Raw genomic sequence first — 16,346 nt, 5'->3', positions numbered from 1 at the left:
CATATATACATACATACATACCATACACATACATACATACAGCATACATACATACATACATACATACATACATACATACATACATACTACATACATACATCATACATACATACATATACATACATACATACATACATACCTACATACATACATACATACTACCTACATCCCTACATATATATATAGATATATACATACATACATATATATAATCATACATATATACTACATACTACATACATACATATATATATAACATACTACATACATACATACATACATACATACATACATATTATATCATACATACATAACATACATACATACATACATACATACATAATACATACCATACATACATATATATACATACATACATATATATATATACATACATATATATTATCATACATATATATATACATTACATATATACATACATGACCTATATAATATACATACATATATATATATACTACATACATAATCTATACTACATATATATATACATACATATATATATCACATATACATATAATACATACATAATATATATATATACATACATACAATACATACCTACATACATATACATACATACATATATACATACATATATATATTATACATACAATATATATCCATACATATATATTATACATACATACATATATATATAATACATACATATATATACATACTATATATATACATACATACATATATATACATACATACATATATACATACTCTATATTATATACATACATACATATATAATACATACATACATATATATACTATACATACATACATATATATATACATACATATATATTATATCAAAGAATACATAAAACATACTATAAAAGAACATAATACATAATATACAATAGTAAATATATACATATATAAATAATATAAATAAACATACATACATAATAGATATATATATACAACATAAGTCTATACATACGGAAATATCTAGATATGAATACATACATAATTTAATACATACATACATACGCATATATAGGAAGATACAACGGGGGTGGATAAATATCGTTATAATACATAATATATATCACATACATACATATATATATACATACATACATATCATATATATATATATACATACATACTATATATATACATACATCATATATATATACAACATAACATCCATATACATCATACATATATATATAACATACATACATATATATATACATACATACATAATATATACATACAATACATATATATATACACATACATACATATATACATATACATATACTATATACAACATCTCATTATACATATATACATATACATACATACATATACACTCACATAATTACAAAGTAAAAACATTCAGACAAATGTGCAAATTTATTGAAGATGTAAACATTAAAACAACGGTACATAAGTATTGACCCCCTTGACCCAATATTTTGTTGAAACACCTTTGGCAGCTATCACAGCCTTGAAAGTCTTGATGGGTATGTCTACGAGCTTGGCACATCTGTTTTGTCTTCTCCTCAGACCCTCCTCAAGGTCAGTCAGGTTATATGGGCAGCGTAAGTGGACGGTCACCCATTTTTAGTATTTTTCCTACAGATCTTGATAGGGTCCAGGCTCCGGCTGGGCCACTCAAGGGCATTCTCTCCTGAAGCCAATCCTGTGTTACGTTGTCGTGTTGGAAGGTGAATCAATGCCTTAGTCCGAGTTCTAGAGCACTCTGGAGCAAGCTTTTGAGGAATTCCCCTATATTTGGCAGCTGTCATCTTTATTTCAATGGAGACTTAACACCCAGCTCTTGCAGCATAAAAATAGCCCCACAGCATGATTTTGCAACCACCATGCTTTACAGTAAGAATTAAGTTAGCCAACTGATGATTAGTCCCTCTTCTTCTCAATACATTTTTTGGTATTTTCTGGGGCATTTTAGGCCACAATGTTCCATTGTAATTTCATCAGACCAGAGAGTTTTATTTCTGCAGGTCTCAAAATCCTTAAGACGCTTTGTGGTAAACTCCAAGAACTCCGCTCTGTGCCTTTTAGTGAAAAGAGTCTTCAATCTAGCAACTCGACCAAAAAGGCCTGATTGGTGGAGTGTGGCTCACTGATGGTGTAGTGGTACACTAGACTTAGTTTGGTGCAGGTTGTGTGGGTTCAGTTTCCACTCAGTGAGTGTGTCGATTGTCGATATGTGCCCGGCACCTGACTTGCGACTAGTTCAGTGTATAGTCCACCTTTCGCCCAGAGTTAGCTGGGATAGACTCTGAACACCCTCCCAACTCCCATGAAGATAAGCAGCTTGGAAAATGGATGGGTGGAACAGTGAGTGAGTGCATTTGCCCGACAGATCTGAGGTCTGGGGTTCAAATCCCAGCCCCATCTGTTTTGAATTTGCATATTCACTCCATACCTGCGTGGGTTTTCTCTTGGGATGTCGGTTTCCTCCAACATTCCAAAATCATGTATGGTAGGTTAAATGAAGACTCTAATTTACCCTTGGTGTGAATGTGAGTGAATTTTTGTGTGTGTGTGTGCACCCTGTGATTGTCTGGTAATGATTCAGAGTGCACCCTGCCTTCTGCCCAAAGATAGCTGGGATAGGCTCCAGCACGCCACTCCCTTTGTGAGGATAAGCGGCTCAGAAAATTAATGGATGGTGGAATGTGTTAGCAATGATTGACTTTGTAGATAGTTCTATCTTTGGAAAGGAACACTGGGCTCCACCTTCGTAATCATGGGGTTCTTTTTCAGTTCTCTGACCAAGGCCACGCTTCCCGGGTTACTCGGGTTGGTCATATGGCCAGATCTAGGAAGGGTACTGGTTCCTTTTCCTGATAATAGACAACGGGGTTTTTTTTGGGGCCATTCAAAGTTGTTGAAATTCTTTTGTATCCTTCCCCAGATTTGTGCCTTCACACAATCCCGTGTCAGAGGTTTACAGACAATTCCTTACACATGAATGCTTGGTTTCTGCTCTGAGGTGCAATGCTAATTATGAGACCTTATATAGACAGGTGTGTGATATTCTAAATGACATTTAAATCAACTGAATTTACTACACGTGAACTCCATTCAAGTTATAGAAACATCTCAAGGATGATCAGAGGAAACCAAGCTTTATTCTTTATTTCAAAACCAAGGGAATATCACAGATTAAAGAAAAAAATGTAATAGGGAAACGAGAAAGGAAATTCTAACAATAGTTATTAAATTATATTGTTTTAGATGCAAATATAATGAGTTATAAAATGGTTTCTAAAAAATAAAAATAAATAAAAAGCTTGTGGTTACGGATTGCCGACCAACCCTAAAAATTCCCGCTGACCCTAACATTTATACACCGTGTAATAAATATGTGAGGGGCGTGCTCACATTCGCAGCACACCAAGCACATGCACTCACAGAAGCACAGAGTTACGTCAGGTGTTTGAGAGCAGCCACAGCCTCATGCGCGCAGATTATGTTGTTCATTTATGCCTTGTTTTTCATGCCACTGGTTGCCAGATCGTTGTATGCATGTGCGTACATGAGCGTCAGTTAGCGTAACTGCCTTATCCCATGTCAAAGCGCGACTGAACCATATCAAGTCAAGTTACGTTTTCATGTTCTGACATGTCCGATTTTTGACACCGTTTCATGTGTTTTTGAATGAAACATTCATGAATTTTGATTTCGTTATGCACGAGAGAGCCTGAATTAACGAGGACTGACCAAAAAATATTTTGCAAACAAAACGAAAAAAAAGACCGACTTACCCTAATTCTAAAATGTAGGAACTCAGAACCGCATTTGTTTTCCTTTGGCATACCGTAATTTCTCAAAATTAAAGCGCAAATTTTTCAAAGAATGTTTTCAACAAGTTAGAGCACATTATATTTAGGTATGGATGAAAAATAAAAAATACAATCAAATTGTATAGTCGTACACAGGTACACAGAGTGGTTAAAAAAAGTGTACATATACATTTCAATAGGATATTCGATGTCTTATGTATTTATTGCAGTAATGTGCACCCCCAACCTGAGCTCTATGACCTCCTCGGGGAGTTTGCATGTGACGACATGTACGCCAGGTTGGATATAAAAGAAGGAGAAAAGGATCCCTACAGGTTGGCCAGACAGAGGGATAGAGATGGGAAGGATGTGAAGCAAGTAAAAGGTGATTCAGGATAGCAATGGAAATATGCTGACTGGTGCCAGTAGTGTGCTCAGTAGATAAAGAGTACTTTGAGAAGCTCATGAATTAAGAAAATGGGAGAGAAGGTAGAATAGAAGAGGCAAGCGTGAATGACCGGGAAGTGGCATTGATCAGTAAGGAAGAAGTGAGAAAGGCACTGAACAGAGTGAAAAATGGAAAGACAGCTGGTCCCGATGACATACCAGTGGAGGTGTATGGAAGCAATTTGGTGAGGTGGCTGTGGAGTTTTTGACCAACTTATTCAATAGAATACTACCTGGAGAGAAGATGCCAGAAGAATGAAGGAAAGGTTTGCTAGTCTCCATTTTTAAGAACAAAAGCGATATTCAGAACTGTGGAAAACTACATAAGAATAAAGATGATGAGCCACACAATGAAGTTATGGGAAAGAGTAGTGGAGGCGAGACTCAGTACAGAAGTAAGTATCTGTGAGCAACAGTATGGTTTCATGCCGAGAAAGAGAACCACAGATGCATTATTTGGCTTGAGGGTGATCGTGGAAAAGTACAGAGAAGGTCAGAAGGAGTTATATTTTTTAGACCTAGAGAAAGCCTATGACAGAGTACCAATACAGGAAATGTGGTCCTGCATCCGAAAGTCTGGTTTGGCAGAGAAATATATGTTAGAATACTACAGGACATGTATGAAGGCTGCAGAACAGTGGTGAAACGTGTCGTGTGTGTATGTCAGAAGAATTTAAGGTGGAGGTGGGACTGCATCAGGGATCCGTGCTGAGCCCCTTACTGTTTGTGGGAGTAATGGCTAGGCTGACAGACGAGGTTAGACTGGAATCCCCTTGGAGCATGACGTTCGCAGACATTGTGATCTGCAGTGAAAACAGGGAGCAGGTAGAGGAACAATTAGAAAGATGAAGACATGCACTGGAAAGGAGAGGAATGAAGATTAGCCGAAGTAAAACAGAATATATGTGCGTGAATGAGAAAAGTAGAGGGGGAAGAGTGAGGCTACAGGGAGAAGAGATAGCGAGGGTGGACGACTTCAAATACTTGGGGTCAACAATACAGAGCAATGGAGAGTGTGGTCAGGAAGTGAAGAAACGGGTCCAAGGAGGTTGGAACAGCTGGCGAAAGGTGTCTGGTGTGTTATGTGACAGAAGAGTGTCTGCTAGGATGAAGGGCAAAGTTTACAAAACAGTGGTGAGGCCGGCCATGATGTACGGATTCGAGACGGTGGCACTGAAGAAACAACAGGAAGCAGAACTGGAGGTGGCAGAAATGAAGATGTTGAGGTTCTCGCTCGGAGTGACCAGGTTGGATAGGATTAGAAATGAGCTCATTAGAGGGACAGCCAAAGCTGGATGTTTTGGAGACAAGATTCGAGAGAGCAGACTTCGATGGTTTGGACATGTTCAGAGGCGAGAGAGTGAGTATATTGGTAGAAGGGTGCTGAGGATGGAGCTGCCAGGCAAAAGAGCGAGAGGAACACCAAAGAAAAGGTTGATGGATGTTGTGAGGGAGGACATGAGGACAGTGGGGTTTTGAGAGGAAGATGCACAAGATAAGCTTAAATGGAAAAAGATGACACGCTATGGCGACCCTTAACGGGACAAGCCGAAAGAAAAAGAAGATTGTACATTGGTAGAAGGGTTTTCCTGATTTTCTTGGGTCAACTTTGAAAGTGTGCATGACACATTATACTTGAGAAATTACACTGGGCCTTATTTTTCAAGATTTCATCGCAATACAATATACGGTGGTACCTCGACTTACAAAATTAATCTGTTCCACGAGTTGTTTGGTATCTTTAATATTTTTGGAAGAAAGTTTACATTCAAATAGCGTAATTTGTTCCAAACCCCCCAACCTATCACCCCGCCAAAAATAAGCATTCAAAGTAAATAATGTAATGAATCAAAAAAAATAAAATATGTTCACATACCTTTGGCGTTGGGCTACTATGCTAAGAGAAGCATGAGTGACGAGCAAAAAGCATCATGGGGGAGAAGAGGAGGCAAAATTTGACAGCCCAGAGAAAACAGCCTAATCCTTTCCAAGTTCAAACAAACAAAAAACTGAAAAGTGTGCAATATTCTGTTGGGTTCTGTTTAAATTGCAGAGAGAATCATGAAGACCAAGGAACACACCAAGCAGGTACGAGATACTGTTGTGGAGGAGTTTAAAGCCGGACTTGGATCCAAAAAGATTTCCCAAGCTTAAAACATCTAAAAGTAGCACTGTGCAAGCAATCACATTGAAATGGAAGGAGTATCAGACCACTGCAAATCTACCAAGACCCGGCTGTCCCTCTAAACTTTCACCTCGAACAAGGAGAAGAATGATCAGAGATGCAGCCAAGAGACCCATGATCACTCTGGATGAACTGCAGAGATCTATAGCTGAGGTGGGAGAGTCTGTCCATATGACAACAATCAATCAGTCGTACCCTGCACAAATCTGGCCTTTATGGAAGAGTAGCAAAAAGAAAGCCATTTCTCAAAGATACTCATAAAAAGTCTTGTTTAAAGTTTGCTACAAGCCACCTGGTAGACACAACAAACATGTGGAAGAAGGTGCTCTGGTCAGATGAAACCAAAATCAAACTTTTTGGCTACAATGCAAAACGATATGTTTGGCATAAAAGCAACACAGCACATCACCCTGAACACACCATCCCCACTGTCAAACATGGTGGTGGCAGCCTCTTGGTTTGGGCATGCTTCTCTTCAGCAGGGACAGGGAAGATGGTTAAAACTGATGGGAAGATGAATGGAACCAAATACACGACCATTGTGGAAGAAAACCTGTGAAGAGTCTGCAAAAGACCTGACACTGGGACTGAGATTTATCGTCCAAAAGAACAAACAATGATCCAAAAAAAAAAAAAAAAAAAAAAAAAAAAAAAAAAATCAAGCCAAATATACAATGGAATGGTTCACAAATAAACGTATGTGTCATGATCCTGCCGCTTCAACACAAGCTGTGCGGGTGCCCGCGCGGTTGTGCTCATTGGGAGGCACACACCTGTGCCTCATGCAGGCTGATCATCCCCCGTATATATAGGACCCGGTGACGACTGGTCCTCGGCCAGTTCGTTGAGCTTTATGTCCCGTTCCAGCACTCTCGTACTCCTGATTGATCCTGTGTGTACCGACCTTCGTCCGTTCTCCGACCAACCTTGCAAGCCTGACTCCTTGATCCTTCTGCCTGCGTGGATTGTTTCCCGTGTACCGACTCCTGCCCGTCCGCTCATCTGTTCTCGTCGCCCGACGTCACAACAACCGCTGCTGCACCGGACTGCCTGCTCGATCCCCGACCTCTGCATACCAACCAAGCCTGTCCGATCCGGATCGGCTCCCTGATGTCCTCCGATTCCGTGTCTTACGCTCCGCCAGCGAAGTACGAATACGTCCCGAACACGACCCGTCCGGCTCCTCATATTCTTCTGAACTCTGACTTTTCGGAATATGAGGAGGACCACGATTTGTTTGACCGGCTGCCTGAGTACGACTCCGATTATTCTGACTATGAATCTGCTCGTCCGATCTTTCATCCCAGTCAGTTTGTTTCACCTCCCCGCGTTTCCAGCACCCGAACGTCTTCACCCGGTAGATCAAAGTACACCAATCGGTACGAGGGAACCCGATTGCCCATCTACCCGGGACCTCCGCGGGGCGGCCAGAGGAGACGCCCCGGCCGGGCGCTTCCTGGTGTCTCTCGCTGCGCGGCAACGAAGACACAGTCCTCCCACTCCTCGCCGGTAACGGTGAGACCGGCAGACCCGCAGCTGGTGGCGAGGCTTCCAGCCCAGAGGGAGGAGGTGCCGCCAAATCACGAGGCGTTCCGCCGCGAACTGCGGGCGGAGATTGAGCGGCAGAGCGCGGAATTGGCAGCTCTCACGGCCCAGGTCTGGCAAGGATTGGCGATCCAGCCGAGCTACGCTGACGTCGCAACGGCGACGGACTCGCTGCTGACTCAGGTTGACGTTGCCGTGGAAACCGACCCGCCCCCTTGTCAAGTGCACGCCACAGTGGGAACAGACTCGCCACCTCAAGTGCACGTCGCAGTGTTGGCGGTTCCGAGCAGAGCTCACGCGGCAGTCGGAACTGACCCGCTCCCGAGACACGCCCACGTGTCAGTTTCGACTGACTCCCCGCCTACTCAGGTTCACGTTGCCCTGGAGACGGATTCGCCACCGCGCCACACCCACGTTGCTTTTTCAACGGATGCACTGCAAGCTCACGTGGCAGTGGGGACCGTCCCGATGCCGCCTCACGCTGCTGTCCAGGAGGTGGCGACGTCTCCACAGCCGCTTCTCGTCCGTGCTCTGGAGTGGCAGTGGCGACCGGTCCGCGGACGCTCCACACTCCTGCTCTGTCGGCGACCGGCCCGCGGTCGCTCCCCGTTCCTGCTCTGTCGGCGACGGGCACGCCCTCACGTTCCTGTCCAGGAGGTGGCGACAGTTCCCCAGCCGCCTCACGGTCCCGTCCAGGAGGAGGTGGAGTTGGTGATGCTGCTGCCGCCTTCTCACGTTCCTGTCCAGGAGGCGGCGACGGGGTCGCTGCCTTCTCACGTTCCTGTCCAGGAGGCGGCGACGGGGTCGCTGCCTTCTCACGTTCCTGTCCAGGAGGGGGCGGCGACGGGGTCGCTGCCTTCTCACGTTCCTGTCCAGGAGGGGGCGGTACTGGCGCCGCCTTCTCTCGTTCCTGTCCAGGATGGGGCGGCGACGGGGTCGCTGCCTTGTCACGTTCCTGTCCAGGAGGGGGCGGCGACGGGGTCGCCTTCTCACGTTCCTGTCCAGGAGGGGGCGGTACTGGCGCCGCCTTCTCACGTTGCTGTCCAGGAGGGGGCGGTACTGGCGCCGCCTTCTCACGTTGCTGTCCAGGAGGGGGCGGTACTGGCGCCGCCTTCTCACGTGGCTGTCCAGGAGGGGGCGGTACTGGCGCCGCAGCCTTCTCACGTCCCTGTCCAGCAGGAGCTGGGGAGTTCTGTGGAGCCACCCAGGAGCTGGAGAGACTTCGGGGTGGCGGTCATGGCTCTGGTCCTGCTCTCCATCATCTTCTTCGCTCCTGAGTTCGCCCAGCCGCTTCAGGACCTGGCCTCGTTGGCGACCAATCCCTGGTCGTCTTGCAATGACGGCGTGGGAGGTTCTCGTCTGGAGGAGTGGCCTGCCTCGTTCTGGTTCCTCACAGAGGTCGTCCGCCCGAATCGCCCCGTGGGGACCCCTGGTGCTTGGCGTCCGGGTCGTCCTCCTGACCTGTCCGCCCGGACGCCTCGTGTTTGGTGGCCTGGATGGCCACCAGTCTGGAGTTCGGGGGGGGTTTGTGCCCTCCTCCGGACTCCCTTCCGCCCACCCCTGCCTGTGTTACTTTTGTCTGTTTTTTCGTTTAGGCACGTCTGGGAGCCGTGCCTTTGAGGGGGGGAGGGGGGGGGGTACTGTCATGATCCTGCCGCTTCAACACGAGCTGTGCGGGTGCCCGCGCGGTTGTGCTAATTGGGAGGCACACACCTGTGCCTCATGCAGGCTGATCATCCCCCGTATATATAGGACCCGGTGACAACTGGTCCTCGGCCAGTTCGTTGAGCTTTATGTCCCGTTCCAGCACTCTCGTACTCCTGATTGATCCTGTGTGTACCGACCTTCATTTCATCCAGTCATTTTAGCACTGCAGAGTCCACCAAGCACTCTTTCACCAACTCCCCCTCTGAAAATGGCTTGCAGTCTTTAGCTATTTTGTGGGATATGATAGAGCTAGTCTTGGTTGCTGTATCCCAGGCTGCGTGTAACTTGATAAAATAGCCTTGTTGTTCTCTTAGCTTCACCAGCAAATCTTTTGATATCTGCACTGTCTCAGTCAAATGTCTGTCTTTTTCGGCATGCTTCATCTCAAAATGCCGACTCACACTGTACTCCTTAAACAAGGCGACCAGGTCACCACAAACTAAACATACGAGTTTATGCCGGACTTCAGGAATCAATATTTAGTAGTACATGTGTTCTTGAAACAACGGCCTTCTGAATCCACCTTTCTTTTTTGGCATTTGCAAACATTTTGTAGGGTTACCATTACAATGACTTGTTGATAATCACATGCACTCAAACTTGTCTCAGAGTCCCCAGACATAAAGAACGCGTGCACAATGTAAACAAGTTTCAAAGTAAAAGCCCTGCTAATTTAGTCCATCCATTAAGCAAAATTTTTAAAGTAGGTTGATTTTTCTTAATACCAAGAACTCTTTCGCGAGCCAGTCCAAGTGGGGCAGCACGTGGGCCATAAAATGCCTAGGTCTGATGTAAATGATTAAATTAATGTCAATGTTAAAGCACAAGATTGCGATTATATTACGCTTGAAAAACATGGGTAAAAACAAACTTTTAATATAATCGTTATCAGTCACTGTGATTTGACAGGGGCCATTGCACTCGCAAATCTGCACAGTCGAGCACGAAAAATCACGCACGTAGAATTTGTTACAAAGTAGAAATACATAGACATTCTCAGCGCACATGAAAACCAATCCAGCGCAGTGAACCAGACTCATTCTTTTTTTCCCCAACAGGAAGCACAAGGTCTCCTGAGAGATCATCTACTGCTAGCTTTCATCAATGGATTGACAATAGCTGCCGAAGTAAATTACGCTACATTATAACAATACATCATGATGAAATAAAATAATTTGATTAAATGAATATTTAGTTTTGAAATTGAATGTCTATTGACCTCTTTAAAAATGTCTGTCTCAGTGCAATGTCAATAAATTATGATTATGATATTAGGTAACAACTAAATACTCTGGTATCACAACTCAGTAAGTTATTTTCAGGTCTTGAGATTCCATTCTTAGTCACACCGCCAACTATCTGCGGGTATGATTGACCACACCCGTACATTTTTCAAATGTGAGTGACTGCGTTATACACGCCAAATACACTAAAAACATAAGTAAGAGTATGTACGCTTTCACAGTCCAAGACAATTGTCCAAATAGTGGGTTACACATTTTCAATAATTTCATGACCATTAATTTTGTCCGAATTTTAGAGAATTTTGTGAATTAAGTTTTACTTTAGTCAATAAAGGATGCAGTGAGGACCGCAATACACACTATATTATCCATATTTCACCTCTGTTGAAACGGTCGCACCGTATGTTTTGCTGTATTTGATAGTGCAGGGTAAAAAATTCAAGGGCATTTTCGAGGAACATAGCACTAAAGAAAATCAGTCAACTTTACTTTCTTAATGCGTTTACTGGTTATAGTCAAGGCCCTTTCAGATGAAGAGCAATAACAATCATTGGATTGAGAGACGAAGCATTAGTCAAGAAGTATCGCAGATAATAACACTTACATGTTAGGATTCCTCTTAAATGCGTTCGTAATATCTTTAACTACTCTTTGGACCAAGACATCCACCTCTGACAGCGACTCCGCCATTTTAGGTCACACAATGACGTTATATGGCCAGTGTTTCCGGGTCAAATGAAGGACCATTGCCAGGGGCATCAAAAGGACTCCTATCAAAGACGTAGGATTTAAAAACTCGCACAGTCCACTTTCACCTGGTAATTCGGCTTCAACTTCCAGTCATCGTAAAACATTGCTTTGGGTAGTATTTTGCGTGAAGTTGACATCATTTGATATCCTTACAATTGTACATTGTGAAACATATTGGAATACGTTAGGTTTAGCTTTTCTGTTGTTAATATAGTTAATTCTTGTTGCGCTGTTAACTGTCAAAACCCTGCAGGCGATGGCAAAGAAGTAACTTTTCACCGGTAAGTGTGTTTCATTTAATTAATTATTATGATTATGAATGTGGAAAATAGACCATTTCAATATTATGAAGGTCTGTACCTCTATAGAGGGCTGCGAGTGACGTCACTGCCGAGCATGCGCATTAACATTTCGTCATATTGGAAACCAAACAACCCCCCGGGAAGTTCGAGTGCTGTAGGTGTCAGTTTTTATATAGGTCGTCACTCTTTCTTCGCTTGGAATTTGATCTCCATGATCTAGCAAGGCATGACAGGCCCTTCTGCCAAGTGTAAACATGTTGACACCCTGCCAGCTGTCGAAAGGAATCGTTACAAGGAGAAACTTGCTCTGATTGATGTAGTTGACCCTTACGAGTTACCCAAACAGGAATGAACAACAGATGTGACATACTATCCTGCTGTAATTTACCCTGACATTGGGAGCTATTTTATCTTCACTCCAAGTGTTTTTCCATGGATGATCTGAAAGCTTACAAAAGCATGGATGCATACAATCAGTTTGTGTGTGGCTGGGTTCACCATGTGGGAGCTGTTGTCAGAAATTGATACCACCTTGTCAGTGGAAAGGTCAGTATTTACATTTCATATGATATATATTTCATTACACTGTGACTTTCCTCAGTTCAATGTTCCCACTACAGCTTTTTAGCAAATCCAATAATTTAATTTATATACATTGAAATGTATATAATGTTTGTGAGGCCAGGAGTAATTTAATGATCATTTGCAACTTATAATTAGACAGATAAGTAACGCCATGCAGGAAAGCGTATAGTTAATTTATTTTTGTTTCCATCTCTTTGTACTACATATATTTTCTAAATCACATTTGAAATACTTTTTTTCCAGTAAATGTAAATTTCTCTAGCCTACATTATTTTGTGAAATTTTCATTTGCTACAATAATGATAGGTGAAAATATTCAGTCATATTATTTAAATGTGCATGATACTTAAAACATGCATGCATTCATGGATGTTAAAAACTCAAATATTACCTTTACAGGTTCTCCATTCCCAAGAATTGCAAGAAAAACCCCTTTGGCCTTGGGTGATTGCTAAACAAAGTGGGAAATTTGTTGCTGCACATTGCAAGTGCAACGCTGTCCTGGGAGAAGCTTGTTGCAGCACTGCTGTTTTGGGTTGAAGCCAACATCAGGATACGGGACTCAAAAAGTGTCATGCAAGAGAAAGCATACTGGAAGGTGTCAACACCTCCTTGAAAGTAGTCAATACAAAAAAAAAAATCCCCTACCAACCCTAGTTTTCTTAGTCAATGTTACCAGAATCACAACATTATTTTTGTTTGGACTTCTTGCGATGTTTTGACCATATAAATGTGCTGTAGCCAATGTTATGTAAGTGCAAAAACAAAACAAACCAATTGTACTTAAAAAATTTGTCTCATTCTCCTTCTAACATGTCAGGCTATTCTAGCCTGAAAATTGTGGTTAGTTCTACCAGTAACAGTAATAAATGCCTTCCAAATGTAAGGCAATTAAAAAGATTTGTTAAACAGATCGAATCCTTCGGTTCTTTTTGATCAAACTCAAGTGCTTTCTCATTCTGTTAATGATCCATCCCTGAGATTCACATTCACTGAACATGCTCACCGAAGCACCCTTGTGTTTTCTAAAGTGGGAAAAGCTCGCAGAGTTTAAAAAAAAAAAAAAAAAAAACATTTTCAACCATATATCACTGATGGTGTAGAGCAGGGGTGCTCAATGTGGCAATTGGTCGATTGTGTGACTGCGTGCCGAAAAAAAAAAAAAAAGACGTCAGCCAATCAACCATCTTGTAGCTCGATTCAAGTGTGGCAGATACGTCGCGCTCACATAAAGGTGTGATTCCCGTTCAATGATGATGTTGAAATCTGCATTCCAATTGACAGGCGAACACTACAGGGTGTAGTCCGCCTTTTGCCCGAAGCTAGCTGGGACAGACTCCAGCTCTCCTGTGACCCTTGTGAGGATAAGCACCTTGGATAATGGATGGATGGATTTTGTAAACCTAGTGGCATGGTGGAGCAGCTGTAGAGCATTGGCCTCGCAGTTCTGAGGACCACCGTTCAAATCCCGCTCCCACCTGTGTGGAGTTTGCATGTTCTCCCCTTGCCTGCATGGTTTTTCTCCAGACACTCCAGTTTCATCCCACATCCCAAAATCATACATTAATTGGATGCTCTAAATTGCCTTTAGCTGTGATTGTGAGTCGGACTGTTGTCTTTCTCCATGTGCCCTGCAAATGAGTGACAATGACTACTGTCCAATGACCGTTGGGATAGGCTCCAGGACTCACAGCGACCCTTGTGAGGATAAGCAGCTAAGAAAATGGATGGATGGATGAAAGGGTTTTAAACCTTTGCGTGCACTGACCTCAACTACTGACGATCCTTCCGCATCTATTTGCGTCCAGCTCAGCTCCCGCTAGCCAGCATGACATTTCTGCATTTCAGTGCACGCCATCCGTGACTGCAGCATCTGACACCTCTGCTTCCTGCTCACTCACCTTACTGTTTTTGTCATTTAATTATTGGAATGTGTCATGGGTGTGTCTGCTCTCCACTCCCCTGTCCGGAGCGTTTTTCAGGGGGTTCTGGTCATGTTAACCCATTCATCACACAGTGCGAGCTCCACTTCGAGCTACAGCCAGCCGCCAAGATCACGTTCGTTATTTCCCACCTGACGGGACACGCAGAAGAATGGGCAACTACTGAGTGGATCCGAGACGCGGACATGTGTTGGATGGGGGCATCCTATGTGAAGTCTATGGTGCAAGTGTTGCGGCAAACTCCTTGATCATGCTGCAGCAAGGCAAGTGCCGGGTTTCCAAATATGCCATTGACTTCCACATTCTTCTTGCAGCAGAAAGCCAGTGGAACAACAGGGTGCTCCTAGATGCATTCTTTCAAGGGCCATCCCCCACAGCAAAGGACCAGCTGATCCTCCTGTACTTGCCGACAGACCTGGACGTACTCGTTGCTCTCACATTAAAGATAGACAAGAAACTCACGGATCGGGAGCAGGACAACACCAGCCAGAGGAACAGACCTGCACGTATCAGGGACCCGAGACTCTTCAAGGTATGTGTGCTGAGGTGGAGAAGCCCTGGCTTCTGGGCTGCCTCCGCCTGTCACCCAAGGATCACCTACACTTGCAGTGGAGGGAATCTGCTCCTACTGCGGGCAGTCGAGGGGCACAATGACCCACTGCCCGGTCAAACCAGCTTGTACCTCACCCCGAACCCCTAACTAGGGTGTGTCTCAACCTCATTCAGGACAGTCTGGACCAACACTTCCTCTTGTCACCCTGTGTTCAAGGAGGACAGCCACTCAGGACGACTGCATTCATAGACTTGGGTTTGGATGCCAATCTTTTAAATTCACATCTCTTAAGAGCATGGGTCGAAGGACCTTCGAAGTACAGCGCCCTCATAATCCAAATGCGACAAATGGCAGTTTCCTCTCCAAAATAAGCCAACACACTCAGACGCTCACCCTGACATTTCCGGATTCACATTCGTAATGCATCAGCTTCCATGTTTTTGACACCAAGGGGCATAACATAATCTTGCTGCGATTACATAACCCCCATATTGACTAGTCGACCACACAAATCAGGTCCTGGGGAGCCAAGTGCACACGTACGTGCCTCTCGTCCCTGGAGGCGGGGAAGGAAGAGACAGCTAAAACCCCGTGAGATGAGCCAGACCTATCTTCTTCTCCTATCTGCTGTTACCATGACCCAAAGGAAGTATTTTCCAAGTTTAAGGCCAAGTTGCCTCCTCCTCACAGGCCATATGACTGTGCCATTTACCTGTTGCCCGGCTCCACGCCCCCTCACAAGAGACTATATTCTCTTTCAGTTCCAGAGCATCAAGCCAGGAAGGTATGTGTGGAAGAGTCGCTGGGTGGAGGACTGATATGGCCCTTGTAACTGGCCAGGGTAGGCTTCTTTTCCATAGAAAAGAAGGACAAGACCCTGTGGCCCTGCATCGATTACCAAGGACTTAACAGCATCACGATAAAGAACAGGTACCTTCTCCCCGTCATTGCCACGGCCTTTGACCTTCTGAAGGGGGGCAGGGTTTTTACCAAGCCAGATTTGAGGAATGCATACCACCTAATGTGGATATGAGAGTGGATGACCGCATGCAACACGCCCATGTGGCATTGTAAATGGTTAGTGATGCCTTTTGGACTCACAAACACACCAGCTGTATTTCAGAATGTTAAAAACGATGTTTGTTGTCATGTTGATGTTGTCAGGCACGTTCGTGCGGTAGTACAACAGTTATTGCGTCACAACCTGTATGTCAAGGCTGAAAAGTCTGAGTTCCACCAACCCTCAGTGTCATTCTTGTGCTTTGTCTTGGCAGGGGGGTGACGT

At 43.9% G+C, this 16,346-nt stretch overlaps 1 protein-coding gene across 2 annotated transcripts in view; it reads right to left on the bottom strand.

Moving 5' to 3' along the window:
• Positions 1-11,691, bottom strand: part of ptar1 (protein prenyltransferase alpha subunit repeat containing 1) — a 125,044-nt gene extending 113,353 nt beyond the window's left edge. Inside the window, exon 1 of one of the 2 annotated variants that reach the window (XM_061816916.1) lies at positions 11,533-11,691. Coding sequence is in view for 1 of the 2 variants with exons in the window: in XM_061816915.1 (XP_061672899.1) it covers positions 11,533-11,618 (86 nt within the window). In the remaining variant the exon portion in view is untranslated. The remainder of the gene's footprint in view (positions 1-11,532) is intronic. The other variant, XM_061816915.1, reaches the window with a different exon arrangement.
• Positions 11,692-16,346: the final 4,655 nt, after the last annotated feature.

The sequence above is a fragment of the Syngnathoides biaculeatus genome, chromosome 4 (assembly GCF_019802595.1).
Source record: "Syngnathoides biaculeatus isolate LvHL_M chromosome 4, ASM1980259v1, whole genome shotgun sequence".
Lineage (NCBI taxonomy): Eukaryota > Metazoa > Chordata > Actinopteri > Syngnathiformes > Syngnathidae > Syngnathoides > Syngnathoides biaculeatus.
This window is presented reverse-complemented; position numbering and strand designations above follow the sequence as displayed.